Here is a 16,813-nt window from a genome sequence, read left to right on the forward strand (position 1 = left end):
GCGGGGGGGCGGGGAGGGTCTGAGGGGGCGCCAGGAGCTGAGAGGGTTGAGGGCTGGTCGGTGAGGGGCTGAGAGGCGCCGGTGCCCGCAAAGCTGTTCCGCCGGCTCTGCGAGCACCGCCTGGTTCGTCCTTGCCGTGCCGGTATCAGCCCCTGCCGCCCCGGGGGACGCAGGGGGGACCGGGGGCTCCCGGAGGCCGGTCAGCCCCGCGGGGGCTCCCGTGCGGAGGGACCGGGGGTGTCGTGGGGTCTCTCTGGGCACAAGCGTTAAACCCCTCAGTGTCTTTGAACATGATGTGTGGTGAGTGTATGTATAGAGAGTAACTTGTGCTGACAGCTAGTTCTGCCGCTTTGTGCGGAACGGGAGTTGGAGTTGGAGTGCTTTCTGTCAGCTATGGAAGGCTGTAATGTTTCAGTGAATTACTTTTTATTGCAAGTAAAGTATTGAGTACATTATCTCAAACTAAGTCCAGCTTTCAGTAGTTCATGTGCATTTTTCAGGGTGGCTGAAGGAAGTGTATCCCAAAGACTGAGGGAATGAACTTTCATAAACTCTCAGCTTGTAATTCTGTTTGATAATAAACTTTTTTATCCCCCCAGATCACTGCTGTTTATGAGTAACTTTTTTTTGTCACCCGCCTTGATTAGTTTTTCCTGACAGGGAGAATTCTCTCAGGGACTGCAGTCAATTTTATTACTGGCTAGATGAGATGAGCAGGACTGAAAGGGTAAATTTTGGGGGGTTTTAATTTTGAAACTTGTGCAAGAGGCTGAGTGCTAAAGTCGATGCAGATCAAATATTTTACCCATGTATTTGCATACATTAAAATATACCTGAATACTCAGTATTGTTTGGTGTTCCTGGAGATGTATTTCAGCTGTTAGGGAACAAACAGCAATGTTATCATGGTGATGAATAGAAGTATTAATTATATTCCTGTTTTCCTTTTGAATGATTTTATTTTCATGTGAGAAATGCCAGTCCCTGCTGATCAGTTTTAATTGCCACGTGTCACTAAATGTGGATTTGGACTAGATTTTCTGAACTAGAAAGCTAATACTAAGTCTGTGGAATATATATATGTGTGTTCATCTCTTTGACTTTTTAGTTTCTAGGCATTTTTGTGTTAGGAAGTGGTCAATGAATGCATTTTTTAATGGTCTGGTAATGAATTTTCACTTTTGCATCAAGCTCTATTTGACTGAAAACTAGAATTCATTAAATGAATGAGCATTTATTTTATTAAGCAAAAACTCAAGAGGCTCAAACTTAAATGTTCTGGACTTGCTGGTTATAATGCCCTTCAAAATTTTAGGACATGATTTTTCAAACATTTAATTAAATTTGCTGATAGAGGAAGATGTGTTGTCCTGAAATTTCAGTTTCCTCTTTTTTTCTCCTTCCCATTTTTCAGTCAGTTCAAGAAACACTGTGCCTGCACTAGTGGAAGCGACTGTCAGAAGCTGGCTAGGCACTTCAGCAGGTTATATTCCAGAGTGATTAGCCATTGATGATTATAAATTAGGTAGTCCAGCAACTAAAAAAATCTTCTGGGAGCAAATATGTGCATCCTGGTTTAGTTCAGTTATTTAATTATTTTTGCTATGCTCATACACTAATGAGGACTGTCGATATTTTTAATGAGCTCATTCTGCAAGCTGTTCTGTAGATTAAAAAATTGAAGAAACACCCGAGTTTGCATTTAAAACAACTTAATCTTGATTGCCATGGTCCATTTCACAGTCATGTGGGAATAAGGTGTGGTAAAAGCCCCCAGGCTCCTGCATGGTGGCACATCTTGGTGTTTAGATTGGAGTGTGGGGGAAAGCTCTTCTGTTTCCTTCATTGCTGGGTTCTAGGTGTCACACAGGGGTTAGCTTTTGCACTGGTTTGTTGAATGTAACCAAGGGCTGTAAATGTGAAATAAATGCTCATGATCCAGCCTCTTAGTCCCACACAGCATGGGAGACTGGCAGGACACAACCAGGCTTTAATGGCATGTCTTCCCCAAAGTGTTCCTAACTAGTAGGGACTTTCCAGGAGGACACACCTACTGTGACGTGGTTGCACCAGTGCTCCTCAGTGCTGGGGTAAAACCCCATTTGGGAGTAAACTCCGCAGCCACAGTTCTGCTCTAACTGATGTAACTACACAAATAGCAGAGGTTTGTGACAGCATAACTTGAGTCAGTCAAGAGCTGTGCCTGTTACACCTCAAGTTGGTGAACAGTACAGCCATAGCTTAACTCCTGACAAAAAATGGGATTGAAGGAAGGAATAAGCTCTGATAAAATGAGCACAGGAGCAAAGTTACCAATCATTCTTTTTGCAAAAGTTAATTTCAAAGACTTGCATTTCATCCTGCTCTGCTTTGCATCCGTGTGGTACTTGGTCCCCCATCTTCATAGTTTCACATCCATTTTAAGGTTTTCTAAGCTTACAATTGTAAGCTTAATTGTGTTAGAATAGATACGTATTTTCTATGGCACTTAGTACCACAAGAGTCAAGTACAGTAGAGTTGTTTGGGTGTTATTGCATTACAGATTCAAATCTCTTTTTCCCCTCACACTTCTATTTTTCAGTAGTTTTGATTAGAGTCTTGCTTTTCTGAATACTAACTCATGTAACATTTGTATCCTGGAGAGGAAAACAGCTAAATTTATGGAGGGGAAAAACAGGTACCATAAATATTGTGGAACTGTCATCAGGCTTCATTTTTTGATATTGAGATCAGTTTGTATTTCCATAACCACAGCTCCTTCAGTTCACTCTCCTGTGGTTGGAGTAGGCAGGGGTTCATCATGTCAAAACTTGTGTTTGGAATTTAGGATCTCTGCTGAGTGGAGAACTGGCACGCTGGCTTGATAAACTTTCATGAGTAACTGAACAATTGCTTTTGGTTTTTTTTTTTTTTTCTAGGAAGCTTGTGGGTATGGGTTGGGTTTTTTTGTTTTGTTTTTTGTTTTTTTTTTTTTTTTTTTTTTTTTCTAGGAAGCTTGTGGGTTTGGGTTGGGTTTTTTTGTTTTGTTTTTTGTTTTTTTTTTTTTAGAAGGTTGTCTGTATCCAAAATAAAAGCAATGGCAAATTCTATCCAATCTAAATATGGAAATTAAATTAATCTAAAAATTAGTTAAATGAATTTAAATGAGCTAAACGGAAAGAAAATAGCATTTGACTGGAAGGGTTGATCAGCCTTTAACTAAGGATATTTATTTTGCTAGGAATCTTTATAAGCAAAGAAATACACTGAGGAGTTTCTTTCAGGGAGAACTTTGGCAGTTGTAGAAAGCTGGGCTGTGTACATTATTGTAACTGTAACGGTACAAAATAGAGACTTTTTCCTTCCATTATCATGCCCTTCCAGCTGCCAGTGATAAAGAGCTTGTCCTTCTGCATAACTTAATAATATCCCTTGCTCTGGAAGGGGTTGCAAGAGAAGTTTCAGGTATTTTTTATTAAATTTATTTATATTTTACTTTGGGTTTTTTATTTATTTATTTTCACCTGAAGCCTGGTCTGTTCTTTAAAATTGCACTGATGTTTATTGTCCAGACATTTCATGTGTTTGTGTGCATTGCTAAATTCTCTTCTCTAGACTCTGAAGGTGCAGTTGGACACCTTGCTGCCCAGGAGCTGTTAATCAGCAGTCTCAGGCAGTCAGCAGTCCTCACTGGCAAATACCTGCTTTGTAATGGGGTATTTGAAATTCCTTGAATTTTCAAAATCCCTTTAGAAAGGGGGTATTGCTGCTGAGCAGAGCAGTAATCCCATATGTCTGCCTATAAAAATGGACATCTAAAATTGCTGTGAGGAGGGATGCCCCATTCCTTTGCAGTGTCCAGCGCCAGGTTGGATGGGACTTGGAGCAGGCTGGTGTAGTGGAAGGTGTTCCTGCCCATGGCAGGGGTTGGCACTGGATGGGCTTTAAGGTCCTTTCCTTTGCTCTGTACACATCCACCCAAGTGTCCAGAGAAATTACACATTGGCCACTGTTAAATATGACTCCAGTTAAGTTTATATTGTTCACACTGGTGACAGTTTAGCCTATTTTTATACCAGAAAATTTTCACCTTTTTCTCTCGTTTTTCTCCGTTCTTTCCTATTCATCATTTATTTTCTTGCCTTGTAAACTCGGCAGGATCAACTGTGGGACTTAAATGCTGCACAGGTACTTGAATCCCACCTTCAGTTATCTTTTCTGTTACAGATAGTTTAAAAAAAAATCCCCATGAGATGAGTGCTGCATGTCTGAAACACTACATATCATATTTCAGAGAGAAGCTTCTAAGTGTGGGTTTGACCTTGCACAAATGTGTTTAATCCCTGTTGTTTGTTTGCATTTGTAGTATTTAAACTACTACCCACAGTCATGACACTTCAGCAACATGACTTTTATGTGCAATCAGTACTAGACATCTGTTTCATCCTTTAGAGTTTATAGAATCATATCCAAAAATACATTAAAAGAACATAATGGTGCAGAGTCAGGCATTCAGGAGTTATGAAACGCCGGAATTCAAGTTCCCTGCATTATTTCTTAAATTCTGAAATAAGCAGGACTTGCTCCTGGTTCTTTAAAGCAATAACCTGCTTCTTTTATGTTTTGTGATTAGATTCAAGTATGGCTTTTCTTTGTAGTCTTAAAGCTCTTGGGAGCCCTAGTGAGGGAGAGTGGAGTCCTAAGTCTTCCTGCAGCATGTTTGAAGAATGGCAGGGAAAGCTTCAGCCCATATCATTTGGGCAATTTTGCTGTCAATAATGTGATGGTCAGAGGAATTATCAGTGAAGTAAGCTGTTCACCTTGTTTAACTGTTTGTTTCTTTGCTCAGATTTGTTTTTTAGCAGGGGCTTGAGAGAGGATTGAGTCTTCCAGGCTCAACACTGAAAATAAGAACAAGTTTTTCTGTGTATCTTGTGCAAAACCTTTAAATCTTTTTGCTGTCTTAACCCCATGACAGTTCATAGCTTCAGTCGAGAGATCAGGCTATCTATCTAATGCAGTAATTGAGACCAAATCTGCTGGTGTTTCAGTAGAAGTTGTTTCTGTGATCTTGCCTGCCTCATATTTCAGTCAGAAGTGAGCTCTGAGAACTTTGAGGTCAAAAGAGATGAATTTTTAAGAAAATGTTTTTATGACGTCCTGTGGGTACACTGCAGAAAACAGTAATTAGCTGCTTCCCACTAACTGGTGAAGCATCGTAATTTTTCCATTATATTTTCTGTTTATGACACTCTCATCATTCCTGTGGAGAGTGTCTTGCTTTAGCTGGAATCCTCTGTGCTGACACAAAGCTGTCGAGTCATGAGTGCATCTACAAGGAAGTGCTTTAGAAATGCAACTCCTTTGTTTAACCCAGGTGTTGGAAGTATCAGGATGGTTCACTGAGGCCAGTTAGCTCTACTAAATGCAAAATCTATAATTATGATGTTCTCTCTTTCTCTATAATGTCATATAATGGAAATGTTTGGAATAGCAGGTCCATGTGATGACTTGTGGAGAAATGGTTTTAATTTTCTTTGAAATGACTCATGAAATTATTACTTGGGATATGTGTCTTAGGAGCAAAAGGATGTTTAAGGCAAGGTATAAAATATATGATGGTGCTGCTGTTTGTCAAGGTTAAAATTACCCTTTTTTATGGTCAAGTTCTTTTTTTTTTTCCTTTTTTTTTGCTGTTTGTCCTTTGCCGTGGGCTGGTGAGCAGCTCTTTGGCTCTTTTCACTCTTGGTGGTGATTGTTGTAGAGTGTGAGGTGTATGGGTAGTATTGTAACAGAGCACTGAAAGATTGAGTATTGCATGTGTCAGAGCTGATGTGGCACCATCACTGCTGACCAGGAGAGGTCCCTGTGTTTTGCCATGGGGAAGCACTGCCAGCCAGTCCATCTGAGGAAAAGAAATGGTCCTTGGAAACTTAGGAATATGGATTGCTTTGCAGGGTAACGTGTAGAGCGTGGTACAGTTGGTGCCAGCTGTGTATTACAGGTTAAGGTGCATGGAGGGATCTGTGAATATTGCATATATTGTGTCCTGATAACCTAAAACTTGTTGCCAGCCCTGCTCTGCTTCCTCAAAGTCCCAGTGCTTCCCAGGCAAAAGCTGTAGCTTTGATTTGCCTTCTGGAGACAAGCATGGCATGAGCTGAGCTAAGAGGAATTGGGAATGGCAGAACCTATAAGCATAAAAATAACATTTCATGATGAAAAACAGGACAAAAGACTATTTGAAAGAATTCAGAAGACAACCTGGGAGAAAATTAAAATGAGAGGAAAGGGAAAACTGGGCTTTTGTTGTACAGAAGAAACAAAGTCTGATGAGAGTGGGGATTCAGGGAAGGGAAAGGTTCATTGTCACTGAGCATTTCTGATGTGTGAATGTAATTTATTTTACAGCTGCTCCCCACCAATTTTCTTTTTCTGTGGTCACTTGTTAAAACACAAAGCCATCTGCCTTCTTTTCATGTTCTGCTTGTTTACATAAACTAGATGAATATTCTCTGAATGTGAAGTGCATGTTCTGCATGACTCTGTTTTCATTTCTCTCTTTTTTTTTTTCCCCTCCTGTTCTATTCTGTAGATTCCACCAATCTGCAGGCAAAGATCATGGCACAGTCTGGGAGGGAATTATTCAAGGCCATTATTGGAGCATTCAGAGGTTGGTATAAATTGTTGTTCTTCCAACTTGCAGGTCAGAAAACACTTAAGCCCTGGAACATCTTTCTGTTTAGACTGCTGTTACTTTTTTTTTTTTTTTTTTAATTTCACTAGTCACAATTCTGGAGTGAAATGGCAACTTATGTTTCTGCCCCTAGAATTCTTTTGGAATCTCCGCAAACTAATGATAATACAATAACTTCAAAAAAGAGTTCTTAAAAGTGTAGTATTTGTGTGGTGGTATTTAGATTCATTTGTTAGGGACAGGAAATACCCAGGTAAGGAATAGCCAGGTAGGAAACTGTGAGTTTTCCTTCAATATGTAGGGCTTTATTCCTTCAAATTTCTGCTTAGATTGTAGAATATTTTCATCATTGGGTGCCAGCATGTCAGGCTCTTACTCCTATGTGGTCTGCTTGCCTTAAACCAGTGCAAACATAGGGAAGATGCAATTTTTCCTGTTCATGGAATAATATGACAGATTTCTGAGTAACACACTTGTTTGAATGAAGCTAAGAAATGTATTTGTCTTGCTTTTCTTTTTTGTTTTTAATTATAAAATAATAACCACTCATAACTGACTTAAGTAGCTAAAATCTTTTGAGGGTCATTGTGACTTCAAAGCATGAAATCTACTTAGATTAGTTTTTTTATAATGTTTTTCTTTAAAATGTGAAAAGTGACATTTTGATTTGGGAAACCCTGGGGTCTGCTATCAACCAACATACATAAAATAAGATTGCTAATGAGCTTTTACATAACTTGAACCTGGAAATTGTCAACATGTAGCAAATCTTTTAAACAAAAAGCAGATTCTTTTTTGAAAAGCTTTAACAGGTCCATTGTTTGTGGCAGGCACTTTGAACTTGGAAAAATGCCTGGTGGTAGTGAGTTGTTATTTTTTAATACATCTACATGCATAAATAAATTCAGAAATCTTCTCAGGGAATCTTGGCCACATGCTAAGAGAAGCGAGCGTTTGTTTTTAACAAGCAGGTTCTTTTCCAAACTGCCCCTGTACATGGATTGCAGCAGGGCCTCTGGAATGGGATGACTTGTGGCCATTCCCATCCTGGTAGGAAAGACAAATGTGAAGCAGATTTATCTATTTATTTTGCCCTCAAGTGAAGTTACTCTTACATACAGGGAGAGAGTATTACTGCTTAGATGTGTTTCACTTCACATATTAATGTGCCTGAGTATGGTTATCCTCCAAAACATCAAGTTTTTTCTGTGTTCTTTGGTTCAGTTTCAATATTTAACAATGTGTTATCTTTACCTCCTGGCTGCTTGGAATATGCTCTTTGCTGCTAGGATTATATCCCTTTTTTATTATTGTTTTCTTAAGCAAGGCAAGGTTTTTAGAGGGAGGTAAGATCTTTTATTAAAACAAGTTTAAACTGTTGGACGATGAGGGAGGCAAAACAGGCCAGTAGTTCTTCTTTCTGCTGGCTTTTACGTGCCTGTTTCCTGAGGTTCTTGCAAATTGACTTTTTATTTTCACACAGATCCTGCCGAGGTGGCAACTGATAGAGAAGAGGATGTGTTGGCACGGCCATGCTGGTGGAGGGCTTCACACGGATCCAAAGGAAGGGGTAAAACTTGCTCAATTAATGTTGCTTTTTAAATAAAAAATATTGTCAGGTTCCCCAAAGAAACTAAACCTAAAAACTGAAGACCTCAAGCAACAATTTGTCCAAAATTCTCTTGGTAGATATATGAATATTGTAGTAGAGTAGATACTGTTTAATTGTCAGTGTAGACTTGGTAGCTCTTAAATCACCAAATGTTTGTAATAATGGTGTTGAAGGGCTTTATTTATTTTACTAAAAATACTTTTACTGTTTTACTGTTACACGCTCCTTTGAAATTGGCCTGTGTGATATTCTTTTGATGGAAAATATGTTCTCTTGTAATTCACTGATTTGTTGATCTTGTGACTGATACTTCTCTGTGACTTGACAGACAGGATAGTAGAAATCAGCTCTTGGGTTCTTGCATCAGTTGGTAAAATCACACTTGAAATGGGAGGGGAGAAAGCAGTTAAACTGTGTGTATTTTTATGTGGAATTAGTGGTAATGCAGCTGGTATATTCTGGCTGTATTTCTGTTCAGGAAGCACATTAAATTAATGAAGGAGAAGCAGTATCTTTTATTAGACCAAATGATTACAATCAGAAAATGAGGCAAACTTTTGGTTAAAACAGGACAGTATCAACTGTGTGATTAAAATTGCCAAATCAAAGCTCTTGAGTTTACAGAACTTCCATCTTCTCATTTCCTGGGCGCACTTATTTCTGATGCTTTGTATATTTGCAGAATCATTCTGTGTGAATGGTTATAACTTGTTCAAACTTGGGTGGGATCTTCCCTAAAATGAGTCAAGACCACATTGATGACAAACTGAACTTTCAGAATCCAGGTCTTTCAGGGCTGCTTTGCTAATTTAACTGTTCTGAGGGTATCTCTCCTACAGCCTCAATTGTAAAGAAATCAAAGAGTTAAATTTAAGATTTTCTTTCAAGTTTTCATCTGAGAATTGTTCCTTCATTGAATCCAAACCTGTTTGTGCTACGGGCAGAAATGAGGAGAGGTGTATGTTTTATAGTAAGAGGGAATTTCATAAGCTGAGGTGTAGCCAGCTTGTTTTAGCAAACATCTGTGATCTTTTCTGCATGAGGCACAGGGGGAAACAAAATAATTGGCCATCTCCAGTCAGTGGTACCACTGGCTCTGCATGTAACATTAACTTCAGACTCATTTTAAGACCCTCCTTGCAATAGGTGTCAGCTCTTTTCAGGGATTTTCTAGGTGAAACAGACTTCAAACCTAACTGACTCTGCTTCTCTGTTTCGCATATTTAGATTCCAGGGTTTTCCCTGGTCGGAAAGGAAATGGAAGGTTCTGTTTACCAAAACACAAGTAGCCTTAAGGGATGTTGGATGTTTCTTAATGCTGAAAGTCGCTAGCAATATGTTATCCAAAAATTTTCATGCCAGATGATATTTTTTTCAGTTTGCTGGCACTGTAAAATTTCATTGGCATTCTCTCTTCAGCCACTACTTGCAGCTATTCCTGTATAAATCAATCCCTTAACTTCTTTATTCCAATAAATGCAACTATAACGTGGTTAATACAGGACATGGTCAGTTAAGTCTGTTCTCTAACTAAACAAATACCAGCTGTCCAGGAGAAAGCAGCAAGAGCCAGCTGTGGACGAGGTGAAGCGTGTGAAGAGTGGAAGAAAACAGGGTAACATTGGGTTTGCCAGGAATTTCTCAGCAAAACTGAAGGAAATACTCTGTTCCAAGTGCAGTTCCTGTATCTCATGTAGCATGCACTTGTATTCAGTGTGTAAAAATAAAAATACTGGCACCCCATTTACCACATTTTTTTCCTCCTAGGATTATACTTTTAGGAGAACTGCAGGTGAGATACCTGTCAGCTCTATTACACCTCTCTCTGTTCCAGATTTTTTTTGACAAACCAGCCTGTTCATTCTGACTTTGGGAGTGACATTTTAAATTGCCCCTTTTATAGCAGCTTCAGCAGGTACAGAACTGAATACTAAGGATGAACACAGAATGAAGGGCACATTACCTTCATCTCACATGTAACTGCTAGAGAAACTTAGACTTTTTTAAAATTCCAAAATAACTTGTGCTTACAGCAGTGGCTGCTGTGCTGAGTACTGAAATCAGTACTGGTCTTTACCAGCTTTGGGGGTGTTTTTGGTGGTGGTTGGGAGAATAACCTCGTGCAGGGGTAAAAAGCTTGTGCTGGTACAATAAAGAGGCTGATAGAGCTTCCTGAGGGTAGCTCCTGAGGCAGCACACAGGGAGCCAGAGCTGGGTCTTTCTTCATCAGCAGTGACAGCTTAAATGCAAGTCAAACTACCACTTTCTTGCATCCCTCTTCTAACAGCTCATCATCCTGGCACAGGCTTTATCCACCAAGTGACAGGGTCAGCCCAATGAGTGCCTCGAAGTGCTCAATAACCATGGAGATTGTGAAGAGGAATGATGGCTTTCTTTTTTTCCCCCCTCTTTAGGTATTTTAAAAGGTTCAGAACCTGGATGGGATGGGTAGAGGGGACAGAAAGTTGGTCAATGGTCATTCTTTTCCAAATAATCTTCAGTATTGCATAATGTGTTTTAAAAACATGCTGCATTCAAAAAGAGGAAAAGGCTTTCCTTCTTTGCTCCCTGCTGTATTAGATTTATAATATTTTTCCTTCCATTCCTTGCATTTCTGTAGAAACAGACCTTGAAAGAAAATGTAAAACATTCCTGCCATTTAAAAGGAGGTAAAATAAATTAATCTCTTAACCTTTTTATGTACCTCAGAGAATCAAAAAAGGGCCTGAGTCCATTGAACAGATTGCTCATTTTAATTCTTAATGTTGCCACTTGCATATTTAAACAATTTTTAACTCATGTTTCAGTACAACAGTAACATTTATTTCATGGTAAACTTTGATGTAATATGTGTGCATTTTGCATCCTTTGATATTTCTTCTTGTTCCTTTGCAAGGCCTTTGGCAAATGAGTGGCTGCCTTCTGACTTTTTTCTAAATGGATTTACTTCTGTCACTGTTCAGAGCCATGAAAAAAGGAAATAGATTCCTTGTTTGCAGCCAATATATTTTGTTCCTTTTAATAGCTTTTCTGTGCAAAGTCTGCCTAGCCAATAGCAACATATAATTAGAACTCCTCTGATTGCACTTTTGTATCTTTTGTGTTAATGTGGTACCAATTTTTTTTAACTTCCTTTTAACCTGTAAGTGGTGATCAAAGATATTTTTCCATGTGTTTGAACTGCTTTTTATGCATATCCTTGGCTCAAATGGAAAGATTAATGTATATGCTGCAGCAGATAGCTCATCTCTCAAGTGGGTAGGACACAACAGAGACACCTTTGCATCCTCTCTCCACTTACAGATCTTCCATATATCCATTTTTTAAAAGTAATTTGAAATGTGCTTATCCTGTGTGATGTTCCAATACATTTGCAGCTGGTGACAAAATGCCTTGGTTTTGCTTGAAGCTGTGACTAGAAAAACTGAGATGAATTTCCCGGTGCTTTTAAAAGCTTACATTTATAGGATTGGCTTCCCTGGTTGCCTCGGTAATTTTGCCTTTTAGCAGACCTCTCCTTTATTGCTTATTCACCCCAGACCTTAACAGAGAATTTCTTTTCTAATTTGCTTTATCCTCAAACAGTAAGATTTATTATAATACTCCCTCTTTCTACTGACTTCTGTCATAAGAGTCATCTTTGAAAGGTGTGCACTAACTTTTTGTTTCCCTCCCTCCTCCCCACTACAAAATACTGCCTGAAATGGAGAGATTAGCTGTCCTTGCTGCCCTCCCTTCTGTCTTAGATAACCCTCGTGTCTTTCAAGTTAATCCCCAGCGTAGCCAACATAGAGAAATGAGTTGTTGATACTTGTGCTCTGTGTTACTGCACATCCACTTGTTCTCCGTTAGGAAATGTGGTCTAGGCTGCAGATAATTTAGCTTGGGAGTTCAGTGGGATATATCAGAAGTGTCAGTGATAGACATCTGTCCAGCTGGAAAATATAACCTGCACTGTTGTAAAAAAATACAGCAACCAAACACAACAGCAACAGAAAAAGAATCCCAAACCAAAACTTTAAATAAACCCAAACAGAAAAAGTAATGCTTTTCAAGATGTGTCTCTCGTTAACTGGATTGTGCTCTTACTTAGAGCACATGAGATTTGGAGGAGAACCTATTTTAAGAATTCAGTTAAAACTGATATAATCAGTTAAGCCAGCATGTAGCCATGTACATCTTCTGCCTTGTGAAGCCTGATAATCTAACATCAGGGAATGTTCTCCAAGCTATTAAGGTTTATTGTGGACCTTTCAGATTTCCTTCTTGCCTTAGTTTTTTTGTTAGTTTGGGGTGGTTTTTTTTGCTATTCTCTCTTGTTGTTTCTAAGCTATTTTAAAACGTCTTCCAAAAAGGAAGTACCAAGCCATTGAATTTTGTACAGCAATCTTGAGGAGATAAAAAAGAAGGGTCAGTTTATTTGTTCTGTGAAGTATGTCTAGGTGGGGAGTTGTGGCTTTCTCTATGTTCCAGTTGCAGCCAGCCAAACTTGCACTCTGGAGAACATGGAACAGCTTTAACAGCATGTCATGGATATGAACCTAAAAACTTACAGCTTGAAATGTTAATAGCAGTCCTAGTCTCAGACATTGTCAAGTGTCTGTTTCCTATCAAAGAAAATACAGAAGTGATCCAAATGTATAAAATTCATTCTTACTTATACAGTTATTTTACTTCCCAAGGTCTCTTTATAAAGCAGTGCCTTTGTTTGCTCTTTCCGACAGCTGAAGGAGATCGATGCCAAGAAGATCATCCGGGCAATGCTGTCCTATGTGTGGCCCAAAGACAGGCCAGACCTACGGGCCAGGGTTGCCATATCCCTGGGCTTTCTGGCAAGTGCCAAGGTAAGAACAGACACCTCGTTGTAGTGTCACAGTTACTGTTCATCTGTACAAGGAATCATTTTCTTTTCTAGTGTTCAAGGGCTTTTACGCTCTTAAGATGTCTGGGTTTTGTACCAGGGGCATGTATCAGAAATAAGAGCTTGGATTTTGGAACAGGGTGTATCTGCAGGTAGTACATGTGTGCATGTTTAGGGAGATAATGATGACAGCCAGAATTTTTATTTCCCTTGCTCCCATTAGTTTAGCCCAGGATTTTCCATTGCTGGTTAATTATTTACCTCAGAAATTACAGGAAATGGGAGTTAAAGGTTGTTCTCTTCTTGTGTGGTGCTGTCAGATAGGATTTCTTCAAGGCTCTGTGTCCATTCTCAACCCTGAACTTGAGCAATGTGGTGGTGCCTACTCACAGCTCTTGCTGTGCTGTGGAAAGGATTTGAGCTCCGGTCTGTTGATAATTTCTTTATGAGGTGACAGAGGAATTCATTGTTTCAGGGACTTCTCTGGTGTCCTAATATGAGAGAAGCTGTATAACTTTTTGTATTTAAGAACCCTGCTTTCATTCAAATGATTTTTCCTATAGTCTTTGATTGTGAAATGGAGGATTGGTCTTTACTTCATTGTGTAAAAGGATCTTCTATATTCTTACCTGCAACGAAATTAGTGTTTATTTGTTCTTTCAAAGAATTTAGCATGCAAAAGTGTTCTTCATATTAATGGGGGATATAATTCAAATCCTGTGCAAACCTTGTAGAAATAGTTCAGAAGAGCAAATGTTAACTTCCTTGTGCTTTAAAAAAAAAAAAAATTTCATTGCAAAATACTGGGAGGAAGTTTTGTGAATTCCATTGAGACATACAGCTCAACTGGGTTGCTTTTAAGTACAGCAATTTTTACCAAACATAAAGCTAATATTAGCACTCAGCACCATTGCCATGATATGAAAAGAGAGAAGAGACAAATTTCAGCTGTGTAGGTGTTAAAAGAGTGCTTGGGAGAGAAATGTGCTCATTTATGTGAGCTGAAGAGGAATTGCTGGTCTACAGTGCTTTCTCAAGAGCTTTTTATCTTTCAGGTACTCGTGGGTACTGTCTCCAGTAGATATTTGGGTTGTGCTGCAGTTCAGGATGTTGCTGATAATGCAGGTGATGACATGCAGAATATGGCTGGACTGTGCAAGCGAGCTTCCCCCCCTTTTTGTGTGCCTGGGCAAAATATACAGCAATGCTTTCCACTGCATTTTAAAACTCTGGGGGAAGCTCTGCTCAAAATGCAGATGCCTTGAGGTTTTGTGATGTAGATCTACCAGGTAGATATGAAAATTATTCTAACTCACTTCCTTTTTAAAGACTCTTAATAGTAATGTTAATCATAATAATCTAAGGACAATATTTAAATGTGTGAAGTATTTTTTTCTTTTCTTCTCCCCACTTCTCTAGTCCCTAATTTGCAGTGTTATATGAATATGATGGAGAATGTGAATCCAGCCTCTAATCCTGCATGTGGCAGCACTGTACCTTGCCTTTAGGAAGTCTTATTAATGTTTCAAGCAGCTTTCTGGGATGTTAGAAAAACAAAATTGATGACCAGGATGCCTGACTCTTGCAAACAGCTCTGTATTTGGTGTAAAAAAGAGCTATTGTATTTCTACTGGGAGAGAGAGATGTTTTCCCCATCAGAAAATCATTTAACTGCTCTTTGGGGAACTGACTGAGTGTTTGGATCTCTTAAGTGCTCTCTTAAGTTTCCCACTTCAGATTTGTACAAGGCAGCCCAGAAGCCCTGATGTCCTAAGCAGACTCCCAGAAGAAAAGCAGAAAACCTGTTGAGCTTTGCCCAAGTTTTAGGAGATGCTTGTTAAAGCAGAAGTGTTTTGTGAGAATGTTTGCTTTGGCAAACAAGGATTTCATTGGAAAAACACACAGCAGGCTCTCTATGGGAGATACATATTATAACTGGCAGGCGTGAAAAATTTCATGGCTGTCTCCTAGCTATCCTTTGCTACTGTTCTTTGTTTTGTTCTGTCATTACAAAGCTGTGTTGGATAACTGCAAATTAAGGAGTTTCCCCTCATCTCAAGAACTGTGCTCACTCTTCCTTTGTGGGAAGAACTTTTCTTGAATTGCTTCATACTTTACATATACTAAGTGTGTGTCATTGTGACATAACCGATGTGCAATAGTTTATTCCAGAGCTGTAGTAAGTCTGTCATATCTTTGAGCCCTGAATATCTGCTTCTCTTCCAGAGCAAACAAAGGTCACTTTGTCCTGCAGAAAATGAAGTACAAAGTAGTTTACCTGTATCTTTCCTGGACCATGTGTAATTCTGTGTGGTTTCTTCATTATCCCATTTGGGAACCCTTTGTTCTAGCTGCTTGTGAGGTTAATTACAATGTACTCCACAGACCACACAAGCTGTTTGTTAAAGTTTTCCTGCTATATGATTGTGTCAGCACAGGAACACCAGCATGTTTTTCTCCTCACTGCAGACCTGGCCTGATTTCTTTGTACACTATGGAACAAAGGGAATTCTGTCTGAAGGATTTACATCCTTATTGTGGATTTTGTCTGAAGGCCCCTCGTTCTGAGGGGGTTTGCCCAGAGAACGGTATGGTCATGATGGCTGCTACAAGTCACCTTCCCCCAAAAGAAACACTTCTGTAAGACTTTTGGCCAACTTCTTCTGAGTTTGACAAAAAAATTTCAGGTTTTATACCTCTGAATTTACAAAGTTAGGTTTCCAGTTAAAATACAGAGGCTGTAGGGTGCCTTCAGTTTTATTCTGTGAAAACTCCAAGGAATCACAGAGGACAGATAGGTTATGAAATTCTCAGCCACAGGGGATAAATATAAGGAACACACACCCAGTTTTTGGTTACTTACCCACAAAACAGCTGGAGATCATTTCTCCTTATCCTGCTCGAGAAATAATTTGTCTCTTTAAATCTTCCAGTTCAGTAAAATTCACTTTCAAAACAAAAGCCAGTTTGTGTGCAGATACTGAAGAGCCTGCAGTTACAATCTGTCTTGACTCCTTTTGTGGGGCCCAGTTGCCTGTCATTGAACAAATTATTGTGATTTTTGGTTCCTTTTTGTCTCCACATAACTGCCAGTGGTATTGTGAGCCTTCAAAGCGAGCTGTTAGTATGGCTTTTTATGACAGGATGGAGTCTGCTCCGGGGCTAGTAAGGTCTTTTCTTCCTTGCAAGATTTGTTGTATTATTATGGCACACTTTAAATTTTTACTTTAAATATTTATAGCCCATCTAGACATGTGTACACGATCTGAAAGATGCAAGAGGAAGGCAGGTGAGAGGAGTACCCAGAGCATTATCTGTGTTTTCAGACACATAGATCAGCGTGCTCAGGTTCTGCATATCTGGTTTTTCTTTTTCCATGTTCTCCCCACATTTTTTGGCTTCTCTATTGGTGTATGTATAGCAAATGCTTCCTTACTTTTCTCTTTCTTCCCTTTTTCTTCTGTGGCACAAGGAAAAAAGTGCTCAGGCTTCTGAGGAGCTGGATTAAATACATGAATATGACAAAATCACTTGTCACCTCTGTCAGCCTGGAATGGGTTTTGGCCTCCTGGTCAGAGACCAGGCACGTGTTATTCATGAGCCGAAGAATTCTTTCAGGCTCTCTGCATTTCTCCTGACTGCTAATTCCCTAAGTTTCAGAGC

General features: G+C 39.3%; 1 protein-coding gene across 1 annotated transcript in view; it reads left to right on the top strand.

Annotated features, from left to right (window-relative positions):
- The window catches only part of ABCB7 (ATP binding cassette subfamily B member 7), a 45,424-nt gene that overhangs the window by 9,352 nt on the left and 19,259 nt on the right, over window positions 1-16,813 (top strand). The window contains exons 2-4 of the mRNA XM_008636217.2: window positions 6,576-6,653; window positions 8,161-8,247; window positions 13,014-13,133. Of these exons, the coding sequence (XP_008634439.2) occupies window positions 6,576-6,653; window positions 8,161-8,247; window positions 13,014-13,133 (285 nt within the window). The remainder of the gene's footprint in view (window positions 1-6,575; window positions 6,654-8,160; window positions 8,248-13,013; window positions 13,134-16,813) is intronic.

The sequence above is a fragment of the Corvus brachyrhynchos genome, unplaced genomic scaffold (genome assembly GCF_000691975.1).
Source record: "Corvus brachyrhynchos isolate BGI_N302 unplaced genomic scaffold, ASM69197v1 scaffold346, whole genome shotgun sequence".
Lineage (NCBI taxonomy): Eukaryota > Metazoa > Chordata > Aves > Passeriformes > Corvidae > Corvus > Corvus brachyrhynchos.